The following is a 26,075-nucleotide window of genomic DNA, read 5'->3' as shown; positions in this document are numbered from 1 at the left end:
AAATCATTTTTGAAGGAAAGTGGATAGTTTTTCTTTGTTTGATAATATATAACCAAAAACGTATTTTGATATTTAAATTTTATTAGGAAAAAGTGATTTCGATCTCGTGACATTATTTAATGATAAAAAGAAATCGAAATTTTAAATATTTTTTATCTTTTCTTCCCCTCCGCCGCCAAGCCCTGACGACAGCTACTTTTGCCATAGGTGCAGGCCAGTGACCAGCCCAAGAAGAAGAGAGAAGAGAAAAAATGAAAAATATCAAAATATTCGAGATGAGTAATTTTGAAATTATTTTCACCTTTTTTTTTTTTAAGAATTTGGAATTCATTATCCGAAATTTAAGCACGAATATCTTTATTGATCGGAAAGTTTTTAGGTTGACTACTCATTTTTTGAGAACCCAACAGTTGAAAATCCAAAAAATCAATTCCCGAAAAACACTTCCCCGAATAAACGCACCTTCTTGAGATTCGTCGGTCCGTTTTTTCCACGATGAGTAAAGCTGTAAACACGAGTACCTTCGGGTTTCCAATGAGGAGAGTCGAAAAGAGCTCATATCAATTTGACCGGGCAATCTTATTACGCGAGAAGACTCGCGTTTGTCGACATGAGTAGCAATTCGAATTACGGTCTGACAAATGAGTGGGGGAAGGGTGAATCGGTTGAACAATTTTTCAATCTTTTCCCAAACTCGGATAGCAAGTGGTACTGCGCGGTGATGTCAATAATACGATGCAACACATCAGCGATGCCCGGTTATAATATGCAGAAATTATAAGTTTTTTTATTGGGTTAAATTTTTTTCCATTCATTGTCAAGATGACGGAGGTAGGAGTTCTCAAAAGTCACAACAAAAAGCAAGTCAAAGCTTCAAAACCGACCAAAAACCACAAGAAGAAGAAAGTCAAAACTTCAAAACCAACTAAAAACAAGAAATTAAGACATATGATTAAAGCATGATTGACAAATATAATTACAGGCTTGTCCTTCTAGAACGGATCTAGGATTGCACCCAAGCAAAAAAATCGATAGCTAATCATCAAATCACACAACATCATTAGTGATAAGGATTGCACCCATACAGTTATGGCATTGTCTTTTGGTAGCATTGGGAGCACTAATGGCGTCGGGGATGCTATTGGCTTTGGAGATGCCAAAGCTTCGGGGTTGCCAACGCATCATAGACATGCCGAAACAACTCAAATTTGACACCTATGAGCATGAGCCTCATAGCCAATGCGAAGCGCCAAAACTCTGAACTAAAATATGTTGAACAAGCAAAGATTTGATATTTAAGTTGCTTTAAACGCCGTTGAAACTAGAGGTGAAATATTTATTCATTAAAACTCCAAAATCTAGAATTAGATCATAGAGAAAAGCTCATAAATATAAGATCGGAAGAGCAAAACTCCAAAATCAAATATATAAAAGGAAAGTAGAAAGTAGAAGATGAAGGACAGGAGAATCGAGCCAAGTATTTATATTATTCTTATTCGTCAATTTTGCTTTCAAATCAAATTGAATTACAAAATTTTAGTTCGATTCAATTTCAAATTCTTTTTAGTTCACTTTTCATTTCTAACCGGACCAAATTGCTCACTTCTAATCCTATCCCCACTTCTTAATAAACGATATTTTCAATTCATTTGACGCGTTTGGTAATGTTTTTGTTCCGGGGAACAATTTTTTAATAGAAATAATTTTTTTCTTTATTTTTGTATATGAGAACAATTTATAAGTATAAGAACACGCTTGGTAATTGCAAAAAAAATTATATTCGAGGAATATAAATGCGTTTGGTAAACTTGTATATTTTTGCTATTTCTTTTCATTTTTCAATATTTTTTCCTTTTATTTTTATTTTTTTTTTGTTTTCCTTCTTTCTCCTTTATGGCCGGTCACTAGCCACGGCAATCGGCTGGGCGAGATCCGGCGAGGCTTGACCTCGCCTAAGTAGCGTGGTCGACCTCACCTTGGTTGGGCAAGCTCAAGCTCGCTCAAATCTTGCAAGATCGAGCTTGCCTAACCATTGGTGAGGCTCGACCTCGCCGAGCCATCGCTAGGCAATGTTAACTGGCGATGGCTCGGCGAGGTTGCCGACCATGGTCGAGGCCGGCGGCGGCCAAAAGGTAGAAGAAGGAAATAAAAGAGAAGAAGAAAAAGATGAGAAAAATAAGAGAGAGAGAAATTGTTTATCGAAATTGTTTCTAGGAATAAGAAGCAACATTTTTCTATTTATTGTTTATGTTCCAAATTTGTTATCGAGGAACAAAATTTTACCAAACACGTTTACTGTCATTTTTTTTTTTGTTATGGGAAACGGAAACATTTAAAAAAAAAAAAAAAAAAAACTAACAGGGCCTTATCAACTTCATTTTTATTTATTTTTCTGTCGGTACAATCGTTTATCCGAGTTTTCTCTTCTTACCTTTCGTGACACGATCATGCAATGGGAGAAAATATTCAATGATTTCGAACCACCACGTGCGATGACTTCAAAATTGCCAATCACAGGCTGACGGCAAATACCTAAAATGCCAATATCTTTTATCACTTACGCAGCGGGTTACTTGAAGACTCGTGTGTCTACGATTAGGTAGGAAAGTAATATCATGCTTTTCTAATTCTTTTTAAATTTTATTCAATTTTTTTTTAAAAAGTATGAAAAGTCACATGGAAGTTTATGTTGAAAATTTCGGATATTTTGGATGCCAAAAAAGTCAAGTTGCGCAAGTTATAATATATGAATTAAGACCCCATTTACTTCGTAAAAAATAAAAAAAATAAAAAAATTTCAAAAAATGATTAGGAGAAAAATTTCATGATCGACAACAGTTCATATCTACATATTTTTGCGAACAATGAAAAAATATTTCAATTTATCGATTTTTCAAATGATCATTTTCAATAAAATAATTTTTAAATCGTTTTTTTTTTGGTGAAACATACAGAGTTTAAGTAAAAATCAATTTGGAAGTTAGAAAGTGAAAAATGACCGTTGGTGTGGGTTAGACACTAGAATTTCGTTCTTGAAACAATATCCAGTGAATCAGATGAATCACAACAGTTGATTTTGTGGTTCTCACAAGATCAACGGCTACAATCCAGTTGGCCCATTGAACCCAGATCCAAACAAGTAATTTCTCTCGACGCCTGAGTTACCAACTAGACATGGTCGATTCTAGGGCAGGTTGGGCTTAATGGGCCTACTCAACCGGTCCATTAGGCCCATAACCACGGTCATGTAGAATTTGTTGGCCTTGCTTCCATGTCCTATAGGCTATGGCGGAAGAACTTTCCTGCGGCCCGAAGTTGCAAAGGACTTGACTTAGGCTTGTTCACACGGTGGTTTCATCAAATCGACTATAAGGTTTCTTGCTATTAGCTCTAGAGCACGATGTGATTCCCATTAGTTTCGGAGTCGTGACACATTGTCTAGTAAGGTCCTGTTTTGTAATCATCCAAATAGGGCTAAATTCTGATTTTTTGTCCTAGAATCAGTTTGGGTTAAAAATCATGTTTAGTAAAATTTTTGTTTTTGGGAACAAATTAGGAGTGGAATCAAGAATAAAAAAAAAGTTGATTATTGTTCCGATAACAAATTTGATAATAAAAAACCAACTCTTCTTCTTTTTCCCTTTGGCCATCTCGCGAGCGCCGTCCACCCCGCATCCACCGTCGGGTCCAACGAGCTCACCGGAGGCTCACTAGGCCAAGGCGAGGTCCGTGAGGTCAATGAGCTCCTCGGAGGCAAGCCCAGCCACCGGTGAGGCTCGGCCTCCCCGCCGCCGGTGGCCAACAGGCCTCACCTAGCTACCAGGGCCAGCTTCACCGAGGGTCGACGACGCTTCGGTGAGGTCACCAACCACAAGAAGAAGAAGAAGAATAAGAAGAAGAGGAGAAAAAGGAAAAAAAGAAAAAAAAAAGTACAAAATTTATTTAAAAATTAAAATAAATTGATTTGGAACATAATTAATGAGTATTGTATTAAACGCAATTCTATTCCCGAATTATAAATTTTAGACAGTTACCAAACGGTTTAAAATACTTAGAATCAGTTTCTAATAACATAATAAAAAAAATTCATTTTTGATCAGAATCTACTCTTAGGAACAAAATTGTTACCAAACGCACCCTAAGAGGCCCAACGATGTTTCGTTTCCACTCCCCGGCCCTTTTTTTTTTTTTTCCGAAATTGATTACATGGCGGTCAATGCAGCTCCAGATTTTTATTTTTCTAGCTCACCTCCTAAGGTTTAGGGAAGCAAAGCAAAATCCAATGACTTCAATTCGAAGTCCTGGTTGGTTCACCCCCATAGGCTTATTGCTTTAGATGGACCATTTGGAAAAAAGCTAGTCTTAATCCACAATGTCTTGAAATCGCTATGACTGGATGAACACGAAACAAATTAGCATGTTGATTCTTTTAGAGAAGATGAAATGCCATGAATAATCCTCGAACTCTAGTTAAATCTATGATGTGGTCCTTGAATTTTAAATTTATTTAATATCATCATGAATTATAGCTCAATGTGTAATGTAATCTTTGAACTTTTAATTTATTTAACGTGGTCTTAAACTTTTAGCATATGTTCAACATAGTCATTGAACTATATAAAGAACAATATTGAACATTTTCATATAGTTCAAGGATTAAGTTATATATGTATTAAAAGTCAAAGGATTACACTAAATAAATTAAAAGTTTAAGAATTATATTGCGCATTAGGTTAAAATTCAGGGACCATGTTAAAAAAGTTTAAAATTTATTAGGTCAATCATTATCTCTTTAAAGAACGTTAACCATAGAAAAAAGGGGCGATGAAGGGTTTTTCAAGTACATACTTTTTTCTCTAAAAATCATAGATCAAAGGGTCTAAATGCGGCAACTTGAAAACCTGGCGGACAAATTGAAGATAACCGGTAAAGTTGGAGGGTCCTTCGCTTAACAACCCCCCCTAAATTACCAGAATGCCATTTCGTCGTTGAGGCTACTTCTAGTATTTCCGCAGCCACCGTCGCTTCGCTTCCTCCTCCCCTCGACCGCACCGTTTTTCAGCAGACCCTGCAAGTCCAAGCTGCCGCGTCCGAAAGAGAAGAGCTTGCTTCTACGGCTTTGATCACTTCGCCAGAATCGTCATGTACCGGACCGCAGCTTCACGCCTCAGGTCTCTCAAGGTCAGTACTCACGTGGGTCCGCTTCAAAGATCCGGCCTTTTTTGCGATTAATACCTCGACACGAGCAGGAACTTCGTTGAGAATGGAAACGGATTCTTATGCTCGTTCGTATGGTGTTGCTAAGTTCCGGGCGTGACTGGGTCGCCTTTCGACCGAATGGGTTGATCGCTAGTGGAAGCTGGGGAGGCGTTGGGTCCGGTGGGTTTTGAAATGCTGTCCGGGATTTTGTGTCACGCGCGGCTTCGATTTTGATTTGGACTTCTTCCCTTTGTTTGGCCTGAATTTTGAGTTTGTTCGTTCTCGGGTTCTGAGCTAATGTTGCTTTGGTGATTCTGTCTATTTTATTTGTTTTGAGTAAAATGAATAGCTCTTTTTGGGTTGCAATGTGCTCATTGATATACCTAAGAGTTCCAAACGTCCAAAACGAATGATTCTGTTGAGATTATTTTCTTTGCGAGTGTCGTATTGATTGCATTCTTGATAAGATGCTCACCTTGTGGTAGAAGGTTACTTATTACTGCTGAACAAAAGATGGGCCAGGACTGAAAATGGTTCTTTTCTGGGTTCTCTATTATCAAATTACCGAATTACATTCATATAAGTGATCATAATATATGGCATTTCATATGCAGTAATGATGGAAATGTACATGGGAGTTCCCAATACCATATTCATTATCATTTACTATCATGTGATAGGGTCGAGTGGGGAGCGTAGGAACTTGCAGGTATGCTACTTCAAGTGCAGTCGCGTCAAGCTCCACCTCATCGGGTTTATTTAGTTGGTTGACTGGAGAAACTTCAAGCACACTTCCTCGTCTAGAGATACCCCTTGCAGGCATTTCTTCTCCTGATACGCTACCAGATTATGTCGAACCAAGCAAGACCAGGATTACTACCCTCCCTAATGGCGTCAAAATTGCTTCGGAAACATCGACAGTGCGTTTCAACTTTGCAGTTCAACCGTCATTTCAATTAAGTTCATTCAGCTTCAATTTCTTGTTTATCTTATTTCCTTCCTATGTCTTCATTTTCAATGTGATTGCTTCTGATTTAGTTAAGTTGTTTCTTTCTGGTTAACTAGAATCCTGCAGCCTCCATAGGATTGTACATCGACTCTGGTTCTGTCTATGAAACTCCTGTCACCTGTGGGGCCACACACCTGCTGGAGAGGATGGCATTCAAGAGCACAAGGAATAGGAGTCATCTGCGTGTTATTAGAGAAGTGGAGGCAGTTGGAGGTAATGTTGCTGCCTCTGCCTCAAGGGAGCAGATGGGTTACACTTTCGATGCCTTGAAAACTTATGTTCCGCAGATGGTAGAGTTACTCATTGACAGTGTGAGGAACCCTGTATTCTTGGATTGGGAAGTCAATGAAGAGGTACACCAAAATTAGCCCTTTGAATTTTGGTCTTTCACTTGAACATGCACTTTTGAAGTTTATACCTTTGTCAATTCTCTACATCTAACCTAGTTGTACTTACGGATTTGTTCATTTGGTTTTCTTGCAATATTAAGATGTGCTGAGTATATCCTGGCACTGTTTAGTTTCCTGTTGGTGGTGATCACATTGAGGAAAAAGTAAGATCTGAATGTGCAGAATCAGTTTGAATGGTCAAAAGAAATGCAAAGTTCAATGTAATTATAGGTTGAACTTTGTTTTATGTACTTGGCTACCCTTGCTGGGTGCATTCATGTTGTTAAAATTGAAGCATCTGTGTAATTAGAAAATATGACACCTGCATGCTTTTGCTGTGCCACTAAGCATGCAGGGACTTCGAATTTTTAAAAATGCTTGTTTGTGTTTATGTCAGACCTGCTTCAAAAGGAAAACACTACCAGTGTTACTGTTGTTCTTTTGCTTCTACTTCTGCCCTTCTGTAATTGTTAGATTTTAGGCCTGGTTTCTAACCTAATCATTTGTTTGGTTACGCAGCTACAAAAGGTGAAAGCAGAACTTAGTGAACTTTCTAACAATCCTCAAGGCTTACTTTTGGAGGCTATTCATTCTGCTGGTTATGCTGGTGCACTGGCAAATCCTCTCTTAGCTCCTGAATCAGCACTAAATCGATTGGACAATACCATATTGGAGGAATTTGTGGCAGTAAGATGGGAACTTATTGAACACTGCATTTTTTGAGCATATATTCACTTGACCACCCCTGCAATCTATTTCCTTCAGCATTTTCTTGCTTAAATTTTTTTCATTTGTCATAGTGTGGTTTGTATCTATCTTCAATGCCTGGTTTTCCTGAGAAACTATTTACATTTAAAATTCAGGAAAATTATACAGCACCTAGGATGGTTCTTGCTGCGTCTGGGGTTGAGCATGAAGAGCTCTTGTCCATAGCAGAACCACTTCTTTCAGACCTTCCTAATGTTGCTCGTCCTGCAGAGCCAGCATCCAAGTATGTTGGTGGTGATTTTCGGCAACAGTCTGATTCAGGGGTATTTCTCTAGTTATTTTTTAAAAGAGATAAGAAAAGGGAATAACTAAATTGTCACTTATCCCTCTGTTTTATCTGTGCAGAGCACACATATTGCTCTTGCTTTTGAACTTCCTGGTGGATGGATTAAGGAAAGGGATGCAGTCATTTTGACCGTGATTCAGGTTAGCACTAAAATCTTTTACCCTCCTGAGTTTGGTGGACCATCACAGTGTTGTTTCTGTGTCGTCGCTTGTCCCATAAGGATCCCTTGCGACTTTTGCTTCCTTGGTTGAATCAAGATGGGTGACATTTCATTAGTCTTGCAGATGCTTATGGGAGGTGGTGGTTCATTTTCTGCTGGAGGCCCAGGAAAAGGAATGCATTCCAGGCTGTGTAAGTTGTGTCCTGACCTTAATTTTTGTTGACAAACTGTTCTCTGTTTCAGTGCAAGGTATCAAATATTCAGGCTTTCATTGATTGATGAGCATGGTTCTTCATGCACCCTCTTGCATTTGTTGGACTAGTAGACCTTGTAACCTTGGAACACCTTACCTAAGATTAATGCATCTGGTCATCTTGAATACGCAGATCTCCGTGTGTTGAATGAGTACCAACAGATTCAATCTTTTTCGGCATTCAACAGCATTTTCAATAGAACTGGGTTGTTCGGCATTTATGCTAGCACTGTAAGACTGATTCATATCTCCTCCTTTCTCTTGCTAAATTTGCATTCCTTCTGCTGGACTGTTCTATTTGGTCATCGATTTTGTAGATGTCTGATTATGTATTTGTATAGAAATATTAAGTCTTATGCTCCGATGGTACTGGCTTTAGTGGATGGATACGCACCTAAAACAGTCTATCGAAATGGAAATGGAGCTTGGGGTTATCTTACTTCTGATGTCGTCACTCTTCATGACAGACCTGTATTGCTGGGTTGGGAAGGATATATAATGATAATTTTGAGAATGCGATTGTGGGGTAGAAGTTGATTTTCCATGTGGAAACAATTCTAGGGTTAGCTTCAGGTTCGTGCATTTTGGTTTTGGCACCGACCAGAGACATAAGAAAAGAGTGAATGGGGTCCCTAATGCTTGATATCGGTCAAAACATGAAAATCTATGGTAAATTCGAACTTTAATCTTTTTAGCTTCTGTCAGCATGGAGTGCCACTGACTAGGTGTTGACGAAGTTACTGGCAGTGACAAACTTTTAGTGTTTTGCTAATTACTTCTGAGCTTATCATTTTCTTCTAAATTTGGTTAGCAGAGCTCTGACTTTGTGGCAAAAGCCGTTGATGTAGCTGCTGAAGAATTAATAGCACTGGCAACACCTGGACAAGGTTCATGCTGCATCTGTTTATTTTCTTCAATGTGCCATTCTTGTTATTTTGTTTCTAGTGTGCCTTGACACTAATTGAAAATTTTTCTTTTTGGCAGTTACTCAAGTGCAACTTAATCGTGCTAAAGAGTCTACAAAGTCTGCAGTCCTGATGAATTTGGAATCTAGAGTATGGTTCAAACTCCATCTCGAAATGATTTCTTAAGAATAGGAAAAGAAAATAAGATGACTTGACTAAAAATGAAGGCTATTTTACCTAAACATATATGAACTCTCTCTCTCTCTCTTCGCCCCCCCTCTTCTTTTCTCCTCTTCTCTCTTTTATTTCCTTATACCCAAACTTTCTTTTACCTCAAGGTATCTCTAAAATTCCTAGAATATGACTGTCTCACAACCTTTTCAGTCTTTGTTCTTTTCTCTTTTCTTTAAGAAGTTTTTACTGCCAAGACTTTTCCTCATGGAGATATCTAATTGTTGCCTCTAACAGATGATTGTCTCGGAAGACATAGGAAGACAGATCTTGACATATGGAGAGAGGTATTTAAGTGACACTGATGCTATAATTGACATGCTGTGCACTCATGCTTGTAATGTCAGTTACCCCTGGTTTTAGCTTTACTTTCACATCTATGGATGCAATGCAAGGCTTGAATAATGATATTAGTAGGCATCTCCAGTGGCTATGCATTATTAATGTCCAGTTTTTTGTTATGATCATATCATATAAGTCTTGAATTGACCCTACATATTATCAAATTTCACACAGTCCATCTCATGGGAGTTAAGCCAGTCTACAGAAAATCAGAAATGAAGGCCATGGAGTTCTTTTAAGACTTCTGGTCTTTGTATATTACAACTCATGCAAATTAGAGGCAGAAGGCACAACATGCATGTGGCTTTGGGCCGTGATTCTATTGCTTTAGCTGTGCTGTTCATCCAATGTCATTTTTGGAAGCTGTGAGAAGAGTTTTTATTTTGTGGCTCTTACTTAGGAAAGAATGAATGCATGAGATCCAAATGCATGAGCAACATAAATTTTTGAATATAGCATTTTTTTCACATATTTTTCCACTCTAGAGCCAAATGCATGAGCTAGAAGCAAAAGTCTCCTTAAATAGCATCAAGTTAGTGCAGTGTCCAAGTCGAACACAATGTGCGTTTGTTTTGACATCCCTTTTGCTATCTTCCAGGAAACCGGTAGAGCATTTTCTTAAGGATGTTGAGAAAATCACTTTGGATGATATCACTAGTGTTGCTCGCCGAGTCCTTTCTTCACCACTGACAATGGCCTCTTACGGGGATGGTAACTTTCTTCTAGCCAACCTCCAAACACATATTTATAATCTCTTACGAGCAGTGTGCTCTAGGAATGAGACATCTATAAAATTTCATCCTTCTATGGCAGTTATCCATGTCCCGAGCTACGAATCAGTGAGCAGAAGATTCCATGCAAGGTGAAGCTGGCGGATCCATTTCGGGCTTCTCCTGCCGCAATTTTCCATCCGGCTTGCTGCCTGCACGGTTCATCTCATTCCATCTCAATAAGGTCTTTTGAGGAAGTTTTCACCTCAATGCATTGGAAAGCAGCACATCGCGTTGATCTCGGAGGATTCATTTGTGACTTAGGACTTTTTTTTTTTTTAATGATTTCGGCCCACTCCATTTCCCGGTGGAAGTTATAAAATTGCAAGAGTTTTGCAGGCTCTGTTACTTATTTTCCGATTTTCGCTCGACATCATTCTGAAGCTGCTTCGAATACTTGTTTTCTAAATTTCTCTCATTAGACGCAAGACAATGTAGACAGGAATTTTGTCTACTTTGATAGCCAACGGAGTGCCTGTGTGCCATTATATGATGACTAAGATCATGAGCTGCTTTAGCATCTCTAAGGCGCGCATCTGTTTTTTTATACTTTTTTTTTTTTGTTCATCGAAATAGAATAGAAATCCATTTGATAACGTAATTTTTTTTTTTTTTTCTAGAAGGATTTTTATTTCTGAAATAGGTTTGAAGCGGAAATCAAACGCAAAAATTTTTAGTTTTTTTTTTTTTTTTTAATTTTTGTAACAAAAGTAAGAATTGAAAATTCTATTTATTGTTCACTCTCATGATTGTCTGCCGTCCATTTATTGCACGTGGGACACACGCTGCCGGCTGCCCACATTTATTTTGTTATCAACCAAATTGTTGTTTTAGAAACAGACATTTTGAATTGTTATTAAGCGTATTTTTTTTTCTCATAAACTTATTTAAGGAATAGAAATTAAAAGTCAATTTATGGCAAGAAATTTTGTCAGCATGTTGTGTGCAACCCTGCCAGATGAATTGACGGGTTTGTCCAGTCTGACCCTAGGTTCAGACCACGTTACATGCTTGTTTGCAATCAAAAGGACGGTCCGACGCTTGCTAGTAAAGAGAACAGGAACCCCGCTTGCGCTTGCGAGCACCATTCCACTCCGATTTTCCATCTCGCCTATGACAAACCCTTCTTCGTGAACTGGATTACTCCGCTTGAAGAGGGACAACGGAGGCAACTAGGTGAATTTCACGGGGCAAATTGAGTCAATTTTATTTATTGGGGCATGATTGAAACCATCGTGAAACTCAACGGGGACAAATTGTGAGTCTAAAAAATTGGAAAGTACGAAGAAGGAAAAAAAAAGGATTAATACTATGAAAAATATCGTGATATACTTTGCGACAAATTTATCTAAAATTTCAAATTGATATATTTGTGACAAATTTACTTTCTTTAGTAGTTTCCGTTAAATTTTACTATTAAAGTGTTAAATTGAATGATAAATGACATTTTAGTTTGAGATGTTATCCTCTGTTTGTCATGAATAGATCGGTTTGTGATTTTTTTTATGATATTAATTCAATTTAATAAAAGCTGACGAGGTAAATATATTGGTTTGATTTTTTGGTATTTAAATAATTAGTTTGGGGTAAATTTATTACAGATATATTAGTTTGATATTTTCGTGATAAAAAAATTAATTTGTGATAAATTTGTTATATGTGTGTCGTTTTTTTCGTGATATTAATAAAAAAAGAAAAGAATGATGGGCCTAAAGAACAAAAGCCCATTAACGGTAGGATCAGGATTTGGTGTGACGGCGTCGTTCAGCTCTGCTTCTCCGAAAATCGGCTGTATCACAAGACGAAGCAGCGTCACGCTCACAACGACCACCATCATGCGTCTTCTCCGCCGCCCTCGGAACAACCTCGCCGCCGCCGCCCCTCACCTCCCTCTCCTCCCTCGCCGCCGCTACGCCACCAAGTACACCGCCAGGGTGACCTCGATCTCCCCCTCCGGCCGCTCCCTGTCGGCGGAGGTCCCCCCTCCGCCGCCTCTCCCCACCGACGTCCGCGGCTACCCCATCCCCCGCCGCGACCTCATCTGCGCCGCCACCAACATCCTCCTCCACAGCCGCCGTCTCCGCAGCTCTCCGCCGCCGCCCCATGACGGCGATGACGACGCCTTCTCTCGCCTGTCCAGCTTCTTCCACTCTCTCTCCCCCTCCCTTACCCCCTCGGAAGCCTCCGAGATCCTCAAGTCCATCAACTGCCCCCGCCTCGGCCTGAAGTTCTTCCGGTCCTGCCCTTCGCTTTCCCCCAATTTCCAGCACAACGCCTTCACCTACAACCGCATTTTGCTCATCCTCTCCAAGTCGACCGACCCCGCCCGGTTCGATCAGGTCCGCTCGATCGTCGAGGAGATGGAGAAATCCGGCCTGCGCGGCACGATTTCCACCGTTAATCTCTTGATCGGGATCTTCGGCGGCAACACCGAGGATTTGGGCATGTGCGTGGGTTTGGCGAGGAAATGGGAGCTGAAGCTGAATAGCTATACGTATAAATGCTTGGTTCAGGCTCATTTGAGATCGCATAACTCGAAAAATGCCTTTGATGTGTACTGGGAGATGAGGAGAAGAGGGTATAAGTTGGATATATTTGCTTATAATATGCTGTTGGATGCTCTTGCTAAAGATGAAAAGGTCCGCGCCTTATTTAGATGAATCTGATTATACTCTTATACTCGTTCCTTCTTGTGTTTGTGGAGCTGGAATTTAGTTATGTGATTGTCGTTTGAGTTCGTGAATTCAACTCTTGTGCGCAGACTGTAGTGTGCTTTGAAGTTTTCATTGACCATAAAGCTTGCACGTGCGTTGGTAACATGTTTACTCTCCATAAATCAAGGCTAGGAGCCTAGGACTGAGTTTTTTTTTGGTGTAGCTTTAGGTTTCAGGATTACAGAAATCTTGGGTTGCATTCTTGATGAGACTTGTTGGAGGCTTGCACTAAACGAGGTGAAATGTTTTGTTCCCGAGAAGGATGCTCAGTAGCATATGATCTCATGACATAGTTTCCATATGCCAATGATAAAGCCTTGAAGCCGGATTTGGAACTATAGTATTAGTGAATACAATAAATTGCGATGCAGCATTGAAACACATAAACCAATAACTGCTCAACATTTCTCAAGGTTTGTCGAGAGAATTTGCTGTGCCTATTGTTATCCAGCATTGTAGCTCATTTTGCTAAATTTCTAATAATTCTTGTTTTGCCAAGGCACTGAGTGAGGGTTGAACATGGTGATCTCATTCATTATCACGTTTAGTGATAAAATTATGTATAGGTCAATTTAGATATGGGAAGCACAATTGTGCTGGAAAATAATTATAGTTAAATTACTGATAAGGGACTAGAAGCCAACAAAAACCGAAATGTTCTCTTGAGATTACTTGATTGAATTTATTGTGTTTACTGTACTAGGCAAGAACTTATTTAGATGCTGATTACGATGTTTCATTGTGCTATTGGATTATCATTTACTCAGAAGTGAGAATGCAATAGTCAGTAGACTTATGAGGATAGAGTAATGCTTCATATATCAATATCGGTCTACAATAAATTTATTTTGAGTTATGCAGCAGATTTTGATAGGACATTAAAGATAGTGAGGTGCATTTCACATCCAATAGAAGTTTGCTATATCACTTGCTATCATAACTTTGTAAACTAAGCTTCGAATACTTAAGATTACTCTATATGATAACATACTTGACTTAGCAGCTGGGCAACGCCTCTCTCTTGGTCCATGTAATAACTGAACTAGATTTTTTTGATTTACTATCACTCTGCCTCAGAGTTCCTGTGGCACCTGATTGCCTGATCTGCAGTTTCTTGGTAGGTTGACGAAGCTTCCAAGGTTTTTGACGACATGAAAAAGAAGTGGTGTGAACCTGATGAATTTTCATACACCATTTTGATCAGATTGAATGGAAAGATTGGCAAACCTGATGAAGCAATGGTACTTTTCCAAGAAATGATGGAGAAAGGCTTATCTCTCAACATAATTTCTTATAACACCATCATTGAAGCACTCACTAGAGGCCGTATGGTTGACAAGGTCATATACATCTTCTCTAAGATGGTGAAAAATGAGTGTCGCCCCAACGAGTTCACTTATAGCGTAATTCTGAATCTCTTAGTCATAGAAGGGCAACTAGGTCGGTTGGATGAGGTCATTGAAATGTCTAAGAAGTTTTTGAACAAATCAATATATGCATATCTTGTGAGAACGCTCAGCAAATTGGGCCATGCTGGTGAAGCACACAGGCTATTTCGCAACATGTGGATTTATCATGACCAGGGAGATAGGGATGCTTACATGTCTATGCTAGAAAGTTTGTGCAGTTCAGGCAAGACAACAGAAGCTCTGGAACTTCTGCAGAATATACATGAAAAAGGAGTAGATTGCAATACCATGATGTATAACATGGTGTTCTCGGCTCTGAAAAAGTCTAAGCAAATATCCCAACTTCACGACCTTTATGAAAAGATGAAGCTTGATGGCCCTTCACCAGACATATATACGTATAACATTCTTATCTCCAGCTTTGGCAGAGTGGGAAAGGTCGACGAGACGATCAAAATCTTCGAAGAGCTTGAGCAGAGCAATTGTAACACTGATGTTATATCATATAATTCATTGATCAATTGCCTGGGGAAGAACGGTGATCTTGATGAAGCTCACATCAGGTTCAAGGAGATGCAAGAGAAAGGTCTGAATCCTGATGTTGTTACATATAGCACACTTATCGAATGCTTTGGCAAGACAGATAAAGTGGATATGGCATGCTGCCTGTTTGATGAAATGCTCGCAAAAGACTGTTGCCCGAACATTGTGACATACAACATTTTGCTCGACTGTCTTGAGAGGTGTGGGAGAACGGCAGAAGCTGTAGATCTTTATGCGAAACTAAAGCAGCAGGGATTAACCCCAGATTCTATCACCTACTCTTTGCTTGAAAGGATACAAAGTGGTTCCCACAGGAAAGTCCGGGTTCGCAGGAAAAATCCTATCACAGGTTGGATCGTGAGTCCTCTGAGGTGATGGGTGTTGTAATTATGCTTTGACGAACACCATGTGGGGCTTAGCAGGTTATGGTGCTTCTTGTGCTTTTTGCTATGAAAATGGCGAAAAAACGGAGCTTCTGCCAACGAGGCACTTAATATCCCAGAGGCTGTTCAGCGTGATCACTCTCTTAGCTCACTTTTGACAAGACGGCACTCAGATTGTTGCAGTTGATAAAAGCTTTAGAAGCAACTGGTGAATGACTGCACACGACCCTCATGAAGTACGAGTGAAAGATGACTGGGGCTTACATTCATTGAGTCAGCCTCATCTATAAGGACAGTGTGTTGAACGAGCTGAAAGCCGTGTTTCTTGATTATTACTGCTGTTTCTTGGTTTTCTGAGAGGGCTGCTATCAGAATCCCAGCCGGGGCTCCTGCAATTGTTGTCCGATCAGGAAGAGGAACTAAACCCGTCTTCTACATATCCCGCTTTTCTTTTTATTGTTTTTAAATAAAGAGTAGGAACCATTCAATCATTGTAGAATACTTGTGCAAAATTGTGGGATTGTATTTTGAGAAATTTTGATGTCCGTGGTTGGAATTGGCTCGCGAATTGTACATCTATTAGAGGTTTCCTCATGTTCTTGTTCATTTCAAAACGACCTAAGGGGGCTCTCGCCTGCTCGTCAGATCAACGATTCAATGTACATCTCCAGAAATCATTGAGAGTTGATGGACAAATGTACTCACCCAAAGAAATTGCCCGACTAAACTTGTCTTGTAATACATATTAAGATGATTAATAAGAAAAATACTGTTTAGTCTTATTGTGCAATTTCTCTTGAATAATGAAATGATAACTCTTTTGTTTGATTTGCCATTGCGATAACAAAGGAAAACATTTAAATAGCTAAACAATTAATAAGAAGTCTCGACAAATTTGTGCACTTAATCATGTTTTTTAAATTATGCAAAATAAGTTTCGTATTTTTGTGTGCGACGTACGTATTGTACATGAAATATTGACTAATATAAATGTGAATTTGCTATGATGTGTCAATATGAGACCGTGTTTTCGGTGGGCATTGCATCGTTCTGTGTCGTGAGGAATTTGCTGTGCTACGTACATTAAAAAAAAAATAATTTGGTTTAAAGTAATAACATGAGAAGATACATAGGAAGAGATTCAGCCGTTTCCAGTTGAGAACTCAAAACCACCGCCTTCGTTCGGTCCGGACGAAAATAAAAATTCTGCATCTCTCTCTCTCCCCCGCTCTTCCCTTAAACTATCTCTTGGGGACAGCCACACCCAGTAGTGTTTTTCCCACGCACACACGCACGCACGGCATGCCCACAACGTAATTTTTCGCGTGCTGTGATTAGTTGTGGCAGCGTCCTCCTTGTCCTTTGACGGGCTTAGTCCTGATCGGAGGACTGTTGGTCACGGCAGGTGTTCGATGAAATGTCTCTGACAATGCTTTGTTGATATTTTGGATCACGCGTGGAATTGTCCCGGCACCGGACGGAGCTAAAGCGATTAGCTATAGATTTCCAAGCTTTTCGACTCGATTTTGAGTGGTCGCGGAAGCGGTTTTCACGTACTTCTTCATGCAGCCGATCAGAACGAATTCATCACTTGGTTCATGTGTCTTGTGATCATAAGCATCTGAGTGTCTTTTTCTCAGGGTATCCATGGCTTATAGAGGTCGCGGCCGAGGGAGATTTGGCGGTGGTAGAACCTTTGCCAAGCAAGAGCCTTTTGAGCTTTTCCCAGTGAGTCGTGTCTTTTTTTCTTTTTTTCTTTTTTTTTTACCGGGATTGCCGTTCCCCTTTGTCTTGTATCGGTTCAACTTTCCTTTGAAGGGTCAGAGTGTTGTTTATAATTTATATGGTGAAGTTTTTTTGTGTGTAATTGCAGGATGTCGAGTTACCTCTAGTGCGAGATGTGTCTAAGGAGGAAAGGGCACTTGTAGTTTGGAGTTCGAGGTTACAAAATTACTGGAAATCGTCTCCTTATTACCTCAAAGAGACCAATTCAAGCAGTGAGCAGTTTCTCTTCAGAGTTGCTTGCTTTAGATTTGTTTGATGAGGGATAGTGAGTAAGGCAGCATAAATTTGGCTTTCAGTCATGGTGGCGCTCATTTCTAGGAAGTTGTTTGTTTTACATGTATCTAGTTTTCGCTTGTTGACTGGTTTTACTTCAAGTATGATTTGGCTGCATCTACTGTTTTATCATTTCAAGACAGTTATTTACATAATTTTGATGTCCCTTGAAGTAAAATTCTAGTGGCTCTGTTAACTGTATTGCATTGTACATGTTTAGTGAGCCAAAGCATCGATATAGAGAGGTTCTCCGACCAGGAAAAGATGAAGGCCAAGCCGACACGTGATTCTTTCATGCAATTCCTAGAGGCTAATGCTTCTAATTTCCCCAGAGAACTTGTAGCAGGTTTGCAATGCGAAAGAATGTTTTTCCAGACAGTGTCTGACTTTGCTTGCTTCATTTGGTTGTGCCAATATGTTGTGACTTTTGTTTGTTAATGCAATAAGTAGATTCTAGAGAGGAGCGGAGGAGAAAGAGGAAAAGGGTGCAGTGGAACCAGGAGTCAGGTTTGATGATAAAATGACTTCCTTGATTATGATCTTGTCAATTCTGAGTTTTCTGTTTCCCGAGAAAATTGCTTCAAATGTTTGCCCTGCAATTTGCCTTGATGATGGTTTCTCTCTTGTTGCTACTAATCACTTCGATGTAATTTATGATAGTTTTAAGTAGAATCTCATAAATTGTGTTTGAGGCCAATAAAAAACTACACATTTCTGCAAAATTTGTGCAGCCTTGAAGGTGGTGAGCAGATGGATATAAATGTCTATGTATAGATGTACATATATACTTCAGGCAGAAATATTTAAGGATGGATGGCATTTGAATGGTTGATTCCCTGTAGCAGCAAAACAGCTCGAACTTCTTAGTGTTCATACTGAGATTATCTTTATTTACCAACAGCTCCTGGTCTCTTGGTGAATGACATCTGTTTTTTTGGCAATATACAGTTACTTTTTGCTAGTAAAGTGTCCACCTTTACCAAATTAGGTCTGTCAGAACTGATTATGATGAAATATGAATGTCCTTTTGCAGGCTTGCAGAAGCTAGATCTCTTTGAGAAGCTTGAGCAGAAGTATCAGGTAAAAACTTCTACTATGCATGGATTCCCCTGTTTACCCCTCTTTTTTGTCTTCTTCATACATAAAAATTTTAACATTCTTAGTTTTTTCCTGAGCCTTTTGCGTCCTATCTGGAAGCCTAACTTGATAGTTTGTCCCTTTTTATAGGGCCAAGAAGAGAAAGGTGAAAAGGAAAAGAAAGAAGGTGAAGAAGAAGAGCCAGATGATGGAGTGGAGGAGGCTGATGAAGAATTTAGTGATGATGGGGATTACAACCAGGTTTGTTCAGAATTAACTTGAATATATTAGCAAGTATTGATTTCGTAAGAGTTAGCAATTACACTGCAATTCATGAATACATCTGCTTCTGCTCATTGATCAAGAAATATATCCCCTGGAATTGAGTTCGTTTTTATCATAAAAGGTCCTCAGTAGTCAAATACTACGAGCAAAACTCTGGAGATGAACCCCACAGATCTAATGTTCATGCTTATTTTCCTTTCACAGTCCATTCGTATTTGCAGCAGGCACTGCTAACCGGATAGAAGAAAATGTTGGCTAATAGATTCCATCAATGTAAACTTGTTTGGATGGGAAAACTCTAAAATTATAGCATTCTCCCCTACTGTGCTGGTTGGGTGGTTGACGACCAGCCTCTAGGTGAGAGCATGTAGAGAGGCATTTAGAGACAATTAAACTGCAAAGCATGCAGTGGCTAGTGGATAGACTTGTAGTTTCACTAAGTGAACTCTTGCTGTGATTTGATAGATTCCTTTAGTTTGTTTCTATGTCTCTTTGCTTGGTAAGAGAAAAGGGAACGAAGGAGAGCATGGAATGTCTCTTGTATTAAGGAACTTTGCAAGTAATAGATTTCATCTGATGTTACAGAATGTGGACTTTGATGATGATGAAGACGATTTCAACATGGCAGATGACAATGACGGTGAGTGTTTTGCTATCACAGAGATGGATGACCGCTGTGTTTTTGAGATGTGTCAAACCGGAAATCTCTGTTTACCGTGTCTGATTTTCTGATTTTTCTTTCATTGCAGATGAAGGCACTTTCTAGTGACTCTTTCAAGAACGAGTTTCGGCCCGCCCTTCTCAATTATGCTACTATGCACTATCAAGATCAAGAAATCCTAACTTGGCATTCGCACGGCCTTTTTGGATATAAGAAGAACACGGCCTGTGCATACAATGTTCCATAGGAGATACGCAGCAGCAAGTCAGCCAGCAGCATCGATCATGCGATTCTTTTTGTTCTCGACATTACTTTCTTATATTTTGACTTCCCTTGTATGGACTTTTGCACTTTCACGTTCTAAGACTTGGAGGACATGGTACAAGCTCGTTTATGCCAGTGTTCATCAAATGTTCTTGTCGCCAATGCCATGACCACAATCCACATTCTTGAATCACGTTTATTTCTGAACTGCTTTGTTGGGCTCTTAAAACTTCTTGTTTCGCATCCATTTTCGGCCGCATTTGCACAATCTCCCTCATACCCCTGACCGATTCTCCGAGTTCGTGGACCATTTCTTTCGTGTCGTGCAATGTACTTACATAAATACGTACATGAACATGAACATGCCTATATGCACACATGCCGATTCTTTTTCGCCCAGCCGAAGAAAATGGAACAAGCGAGAAATAAGGTGTACGGCTATGGGCCGTTCCGATGGCTTATAAGGCCTTTTTTCCCGTGGCCCAGCCCAAAATTTGGGCTTTCCCGGAAATACCATGTTGTCTTCTTCCCGAGGCCCAAGTTCAGTCGGGGGTGTTTTGGTCACGACGGATTCTTCTCCTCCTCCTCCTCTTTCTTCCGCCGCTACCGAAACCCTAAATCTCCCTCCTCCCTCTCCCTTTAAATTGGCCGTCTCCGTGCCTCACCTGAGTCCAAGATCTCTCTTCCCCTCCTCCTCTCCCTCCGTCTCTCTCTCTCTCTCTCTCTCTCTCTCTCTGTGGCTCGTGTGGAATGAGTATGCTGTTTGCTTGCGCCTGCGATTCGATTGATTGTTGTTTCGTAAAAGATTTTGGGAATTCTTTTTCTTTCTTGTGGTTTTGGGTAATTTAGCAGAGACTGTGTATCGGCGTGGCGCGACAAAGGTGCGCCAATAGCCGAAAGGTGATCTCTGCGAAATCAATAGAGGGGAAGGTGGGCAGTTGGAGCTCAAATTCTTCCATTGAGCTATTCAACAATCATCTTCCCCACATCCCTTCTCTCTCCCTTTTGCAATCATGTATTTTTCGCTTAAAACGTTTAAAGTTTTGCCTTTCTCCAGATAGGATTCAGTGATGGAACTGGTTGATCTTTGCTCCAGCACTTCGATCGGAAAATTTGATTTTTTGGTACTGTTTTCGGGGTTTTGGAGAGTAGTTTTCGTTATTCTTTGTCTTTTATGAGCGCAGATCAGTGGAATGCGCAAACAAAGGTTGGACATATGATTAAGCTGAAAACTAGAAAATACTGAACTTGACGATTACAATGAAGTGGTTTTAAAGGTTTAGGGATTGAGCGCTGTGATCAGTGTTGAGAAAAGTCGTCATTCTTGCAATTGAAAGTGGTAAAGAAAGGGGGTTTAAAAGGTTCAGGGCTCTAGAATTGTTAAGGAGAGATCTAACCCAGCAACATTGACAGATTTTGGACAAAGGTTTGAAATTTTGGACGTGCGATCTGGCTTTGTAATTGGATACTTGTAAGAGACTTCTAACCCAGAAACCAGCAACCAGCAACAATCACAGAGTTTGGACAAAGGATTGAAATTTTGGACGTGCAATCTTGCTCTGTAATTAGATGCTTATAAGACACACGGGTCTCAATTGAGGTTGTGCGTCAGTTGTGTGAGGCAAACAAATAGAGCCAAACAAATAGAGCCCGTGTTTTGTATATGTTTGACTGGTTTTAGAGCAAACAGCTGATGAGAAAACGGTATTGAACTAATGATTTGCAGAAACCCACTTTGCTCACACAAACCATGATTTGACCAAGGCATTGAAGTTTCGGTTAATTTGCAGAGCAGAACAAGTAGCACGGATAAAATGTTACTGGACACAAAATGTCTTGAAAATAGCCTAACCATACAAACCTAAATGAAAGTTCTAATGACAACAAAGAATGCTAAGGAGCTTTTGATCTCCCCGAGTAGTTCTCGCGGGATGGGACGTAAAATGAAGCAACAGAGGTTGCCGTCCTAGACTGATCCAAGAGCAATGCGCTTTATGGAGATTGAATTGCTTGGTTCCGGATCCGGTTAGATCGCCTCACTGGAGTGTTCTGAATGCGGCTTGATCGCCTGGCCGGTGTCACGACAGCTGTCCTCGATTCTCCCGTTCCATCTTCCTGCTTCAGCATTGAAAGCATATAAAAAGGATTCATAAAGTGAATAAAATGAATTGAACTAACTGCAACTCAGACATGCATGGTTGAGTAAATTCCCTCTAGAATTAACACTAACCTGTGGCTTCTCAATGTTCCTGTCAGCCGTGAAGCTTCCATGTGAAGGGCACTTCATCGAAGAAAATTCCGATAGAGCCGGCTGAGTCACATCGACCTTGATCCCCGACTTATCTGTGGACACAGAATTTGTGCTCTCTTCGACTTTGTTTACTATCTTGCTTTTCATTTCTCTACTCCTGTACGAGCTGCTTAGCTCTCCGACCACAAATTCTCCAAGCAGTTCGATTTTTGGTGCTCGACTTTGGTTAGACTGTGTACTGGCTTCCTGCAGTGCATGAACGGGAGGAGACGGATCTGGAGTTGAATTTGGAACAACTGGGTCGGTGCAGTTCTGTTCTTTCATCTGGAATTGCGGCTTGTGCTTTTCTTCAGCGACAGGTTCAGGACACGGTTGTTTCTTCAAAGGAGAAGAGCAAACAGGATTGGCCGGATTCTTTTTGCCTTTCAAGAACAGGCCGAATAGAAAGGCTACGGAAATAGCCAATGCCGCAGTTAATAAGCCAATAATAGCATAATAACTCGACTCAGTTCCAGTGCGAAACATAAGCACTTCATTGCTCGATTCTGCTTCAGGCTTTGCGATGGGCAAATTTACTTCACTTTCCTCATCAGTTCTTCCCCATTCTTCCTCAACTTCACTTCGCAACGACGTCTGCGTCTCTGGTTCTAATGGCAGCTTGGCTTCCAAATCCAAGGCATTAGGAATTTCACAGTCCAAGTTCTCTGCATTTTCGCTCTGCTGCAATTCAAAACCTTCAGTTAGTTGATCAGAAACCTCATCTGGTTTAGCAATTTCCTGATCAATATGATGACTTCCCTCCAAATTTAGCTCCACTTCCTCCCCTACATCGACCACGGCCTCCTCATTCCCGTCGTCAATAGTATTTTTAATAGCTCCTAACTTAAATTCAATCACCTCCCCTTGCTCTTCAAGCTCACCAATACCGTCCACATTCCTCACCAGAAAATCGACATCATTTTCAAGCTCACATGCCTGATTCATGACGTTTAAGCCACATCCAAGCCCAAGAGCTCTCTCATATAAAGCAGCTTCATATGTAAAATTCTTGATGCCTGGGTACCCATCTTCACTGACCCCAACTTCGAGTGATATTGATGGAGCCGAGTTCATGTCAGACAAATATGATGAGGCTGGAAATACCAGCACTAGAAGCAAAAGCAAGGTCTTGAGCAGCTCTCGGCAAAGTGAGCTTCTCTGCTCTTCTTCTTCCTCTTCCTCTTCCTCTTCTTCCTCATCACCATCCTCATGATCTTCTTCCCCTTGTAGCTTCAGAATGTCACTGGAGCTAACCGAATCAGCTCCCTCTCCATTGACGTCTGCTGTCTCGTCACTGCTCCCACCGGAACTTGATCCCTCCTTTCCTTTACCCGCCTCTTTCTCCAGGCGAAGTGCCATCTCTCGCTGCCTATCCGGCTCGTACCGGAGGAACCGGGGCCGCGGAGATAGGTAATTCGTGAACGGTTCATAAGGAAGCACGGATTCCTTGCCAATTTTGTCGGCCGACAAGGACGGAGATATCTTCGAACCGCTGGTGCTGGGGCTCGCTTTGACTGGCTCTGAATAGGATACGGGGATGTTTCCGATGGGGTGTTTGGATCCGTTTCTTTCTGTTAAGACCTTGTTCCTTGGAGGAGTAACCTTTGAAGCTCCATCAGTGGGCAGATTCTTCTTCGGCGACGGCTTCTTCATGTTAGAGAACCCTAGCCGCCGAAGATGAAGACTTGGATCGTTCTCATCTGCATCATTCATACACAAGATTCGGCTCGTTAAGCAAACAAACCAATCAAGAATTTCGGAAGGACAGGGAAAGAGAGAGAGAGAGAGAGAGACATACCAGATGCAGGGAAGGGCTTCGCATCGGGAGATCTTTTAGTGGAAGAAAAAGAAGAAGAGGGACTCTCGGTAACATCCATGCCGGCAGATTTCGGTTGAACTTTCCAGTTCTTCAGTTTCTTGATTTTACTGTTCTTTTTTTTTTTTGGAGGGAGATTGCGGGAGGGATGGGAGATGGAGAATTCGACCGTTGGGAAGCGGGACGGCACTGCTTTATATTGCCGACCTCTTTTGAATTCGAAAGAGCCCTCTCCATTTTTTGACCGTTGGGTTGTCCGGATCGTCTGTAACGGCTAGTAAGAGCGGAGCGTAGGGTCAAATTGGGCCTCGTCCTGGAGGCCCAAAGAGTGCGGACCGAGTTGGCCCATATCCCAATGTTTTCCTCACTCACGCGAGTCCGTTTTCAGCGACAGATCAATTCCCACGACCCTGTGAAGTGAGGTTAACCAACATTGTTCGACCCACGGACTATCCGACCGACCCCGTGGACCGCGATGATCGCCATCGAAGGAGCCAGTCGAAGCACGAGTTGGTGGCTGAGGTGATTGGCAGTCGGTGGCATGAGGACTTGCAAATCTATAGATACTGTGCTCGCGCCTAATACTAATTCACACCAAGGGTGTCAAAATTGAACCGGAAAACTAAATCGTCATTTGTCGCTAAATATCTTCTTAATATCACAAAAAAGAAAATCGAAAAACCAAACTGTTGACTCGCTGCGTGTCAGTCCGTTAAAGTTAGCTATAGAAAGTTTAGTAATTTGATCTTGTTAAGATTAAGAACCAAGGGCCTCTCCGTTTTTTGGAAGCCAAACCCATATTCAAGTACATTGACTGAGGTGGAATCAAATAACCAACAGTATCAATTACAAAGCCATGTTTGTGAATCGACTATGCTAAAGCATGGGAAGATAGACCGGTGCGTGCATCTTGATCTCTATAATTCCCACTAGGTTCTGATTAGCATGGTAGAAATCATAGTTTACATAAAGCGTGCATGAATCTAATGGCGTTCTCCCCGGAATGGTCCCCAATAACTCTGGCCAGGGCGAAAATGGGTGTCCGCGACAGAGAGCTCGGGGCCTCTAGCCACGAGCCTGACAAAGAGAAACAGCGCCAACATTACAGACAAAAGACAACGAGCCCCTTGCGGCCTGTGGGATGGGACATTTAGTTGTATTGAACTCCACCCAATTTCCTCTCTCTCCTTAATCAATCCCTTTCTGAGGTTTACGATGTCCTTCGTCCTAGGAAAAAAAAAACCCCGTTCCTAGACGGTCAAGGTGGGAGCGCTTTTTAGCTGCTTTTGTGTCCACTAGGAATCTAGATCTTAGTGGGGGTGGTTTTCCGCATTCAATGCGAAATTTGACCTCGACCCATTTCATGGTACGTCCTGCTTCCCGTTCGGATCGACCGAGAACGTGAAGCACGCCCCTCTTCTCCCCTCCCCTCCTTCGATTCGTTCGAGGTTCGAAAGGGACCGAACTACCGAGCTCCTAGAAACAACGTAAACCTGGGTTTCTCTCCGGTATCGAATCTAGATTCCCCCACTTGCAGAAGATGCGTACTTTATTCGAGCAGGCAGCAGGCAGGCAGAGGGGAGAGAGAGGCTCGTTGAAATTTGAAACACGAGCGAGATGACGCAAGCGTCTAGCCGCTCGACCGAGGGGATTGGACTCCACCTTCTCGTGGGGAGAGCCTTTTTTTTTTTCCCCACCTAGAAAAAGAGAATCGCGAGCGGGTTTGAATAGGAAATTTGGGCTGTCGGTGTTTGAATCTGAAGGGACATACTTTTGTTTCTAGGGAATGCATTTGTTTAATCCCATCCCCTAACGTCTCTTTCTTCTGTTTTAACTCCGAGAAAATGTGACGACGGTACCTAGGAAATTGCCTCTCGAACTTCGATTTCGCCTTTGGAATTAAAAAAATAATGAGAGGGTAGGGAGTGCGAGGGGGGCACGAGATTAGTATTGCCCCCGTCGTTTGCGTGATCGAATCTCTAAAGCGTTGCACGTAGAGTGGTCCTAGTCGGCGCAACATTCTTCCCTCCTCCTCCTCCTCCTCATTTCTTCTATTTCAGTGATATTTGAATTTAGAGAACGAACGGCGCATTTGTGTGAAACTTGACTTTGTTTTTCTTTTTTTAATTATAAATTGATGTTCACGTCCTAACTTTGGATAAAGTAAATATTTCCCAATTTTAACATTCTATTAAATGATGCTTATAATCTTTCAAAAGAGTGAAAGGGATCAATAGATTTTCTTTCTATCGTGTGACTTTTC

The 26,075-nt window shown here is 40.9% G+C and overlaps 4 protein-coding genes and 1 non-coding gene across 7 annotated transcripts; 4 read left to right on the top strand and 1 right to left on the bottom strand.

Moving 5' to 3' along the window:
• Nucleotides 1-4,971: 4,971 nt before the first annotated feature.
• LOC104449928 (mitochondrial-processing peptidase subunit alpha) lies at nt 4,972-10,847 on the top strand. The gene is made up of 13 exons (XM_010064249.3): nt 4,972-5,181; nt 5,880-6,119; nt 6,265-6,561; nt 7,117-7,284; nt 7,461-7,628; nt 7,711-7,791; nt 7,936-8,002; nt 8,198-8,295; nt 8,879-8,951; nt 9,049-9,119; nt 9,438-9,487; nt 10,141-10,253; nt 10,356-10,847. Exons 1-13 carry the CDS (start codon nt 5,143-5,145, stop codon nt 10,406-10,408), a joined length of 1,518 nt encoding a protein of 505 aa, XP_010062551.2. The 5' UTR covers nt 4,972-5,142; the 3' UTR covers nt 10,409-10,847.
• A 1,249-nt stretch (nt 10,848-12,096) lies between these two features.
• On the top strand, nt 12,097-15,967 carry LOC104449927 (pentatricopeptide repeat-containing protein At1g51965, mitochondrial). Its single transcript, XM_010064248.3, has 2 exons — nt 12,097-12,951; nt 14,148-15,967. Exons 1-2 carry the CDS (start codon nt 12,148-12,150, stop codon nt 15,351-15,353), a joined length of 2,010 nt encoding a protein of 669 aa, XP_010062550.2. The 5' UTR covers nt 12,097-12,147; the 3' UTR covers nt 15,354-15,967.
• Nucleotides 15,968-16,393: 426 nt separating this feature from the next.
• On the top strand, nt 16,394-19,913 carry LOC104449926 (DNA-directed RNA polymerase III subunit rpc31). 2 transcript variants are annotated; one of them, XM_010064247.3, is made up of 10 exons: nt 16,394-16,674; nt 16,767-16,914; nt 17,002-17,089; nt 17,235-17,358; nt 17,640-17,765; nt 17,870-17,926; nt 18,453-18,499; nt 18,647-18,757; nt 19,367-19,421; nt 19,531-19,913. In XM_010064247.3, the coding sequence occupies exons 3-10, from the start codon at nt 17,009-17,011 to the stop codon at nt 19,545-19,547; spliced, it is 618 nt and encodes a 205-aa protein (XP_010062549.2). In that variant the 5' UTR covers nt 16,394-16,674; nt 16,767-16,914; nt 17,002-17,008; the 3' UTR covers nt 19,548-19,913. The 2 variants fall into 2 exon arrangements, with proteins under 2 accessions (XP_010062549.2, XP_010062547.2); XM_010064245.3 differs by having other exon boundaries at nt 16,394-16,914.
• A 638-nt stretch (nt 19,914-20,551) lies between these two features.
• LOC120295215 lies at nt 20,552-20,697 on the top strand. The gene has a single exon (XR_005552573.1). It is a non-coding gene; the product is annotated as a small nucleolar RNA snoR135 (small nucleolar RNA).
• Nucleotides 20,698-21,422: 725 nt separating this feature from the next.
• On the bottom strand, nt 21,423-23,967 carry LOC104449925. 2 transcript variants are annotated; one of them, XM_010064243.3, is made up of 3 exons: nt 23,795-23,967; nt 21,937-23,696; nt 21,423-21,824 (listed from the first exon to the last, which is right to left on the bottom strand). In XM_010064243.3, exons 1-3 carry the CDS (start codon nt 23,871-23,873, stop codon nt 21,699-21,701), a joined length of 1,965 nt encoding a protein of 654 aa, XP_010062545.2. In that variant the 5' UTR covers nt 23,874-23,967; the 3' UTR covers nt 21,423-21,698. The 2 variants fall into 2 exon arrangements, with proteins under 2 accessions (XP_010062545.2, XP_010062546.2); XM_010064244.3 differs by having other exon boundaries at nt 21,423-21,821.
• Between the last annotated feature and the right edge of the window lie 2,108 nt (nt 23,968-26,075).

This window comes from Eucalyptus grandis, chromosome 6 (assembly GCF_016545825.1).
Source record: "Eucalyptus grandis isolate ANBG69807.140 chromosome 6, ASM1654582v1, whole genome shotgun sequence".
NCBI lineage: Eukaryota > Viridiplantae > Streptophyta > Magnoliopsida > Myrtales > Myrtaceae > Eucalyptus > Eucalyptus grandis.
This window is presented reverse-complemented; position numbering and strand designations above follow the sequence as displayed.

What these genes read in the sequence shown, in the direction of transcription:
- LOC104449928 (XM_010064249.3), top strand. Translation starts at nt 5,143, where the DNA reads ATGTACCGGACCGCAGCTTCACGCCTCAGGTCTCTCAAG. An exon ending in ATTGGGAAGTCAATGAAGAG is followed by an intron (nt 6,562 to 7,116) that starts GTACACCAAAAT and finishes TTGGTTACGCAG; the next exon opens with CTACAAAAGGTGAAAGCAGA. An exon ending in AATGGCCTCTTACGGGGATG is followed by an intron (nt 10,254 to 10,355) that starts GTAACTTTCTTC and finishes CTTCTATGGCAG; the next exon opens with TTATCCATGTCCCGAGCTAC.
- LOC104449927 (XM_010064248.3), top strand. Translation starts at nt 12,148, where the DNA reads ATGCGTCTTCTCCGCCGCCCTCGGAACAACCTCGCCGCCGCCGCCCCT. An exon ending in CTCTTGCTAAAGATGAAAAG is followed by an intron (nt 12,952 to 14,147) that starts GTCCGCGCCTTA and finishes GTTTCTTGGTAG; the next exon opens with GTTGACGAAGCTTCCAAGGT.
- LOC104449926 (XM_010064247.3), top strand. Translation starts at nt 17,009, where the DNA reads ATGGCTTATAGAGGTCGCGGCCGAGGGAGATTTGGCGGTGGTAGAACC. An exon ending in AGCCTTTTGAGCTTTTCCCA is followed by an intron (nt 17,090 to 17,234) that starts GTGAGTCGTGTC and finishes GTGTAATTGCAG; the next exon opens with GATGTCGAGTTACCTCTAGT. An exon ending in ATGATGGGGATTACAACCAG is followed by an intron (nt 18,758 to 19,366) that starts GTTTGTTCAGAA and finishes CTGATGTTACAG; the next exon opens with AATGTGGACTTTGATGATGA.
- LOC104449925 (XM_010064243.3), bottom strand. Translation starts at nt 23,873, where the DNA reads ATGGATGTTACCGAGAGTCCCTCTTCTTCTTTTTCTTCCACTAAAAGA. An exon ending in GAAGCCCTTCCCTGCATCTG is followed by an intron (nt 23,697 to 23,794) that starts GTATGTCTCTCT and finishes TGAATGATGCAG; the next exon opens with ATGAGAACGATCCAAGTCTT. An exon ending in GGAACATTGAGAAGCCACAG is followed by an intron (nt 21,825 to 21,936) that starts GTTAGTGTTAAT and finishes TCAATGCTGAAG; the next exon opens with CAGGAAGATGGAACGGGAGA.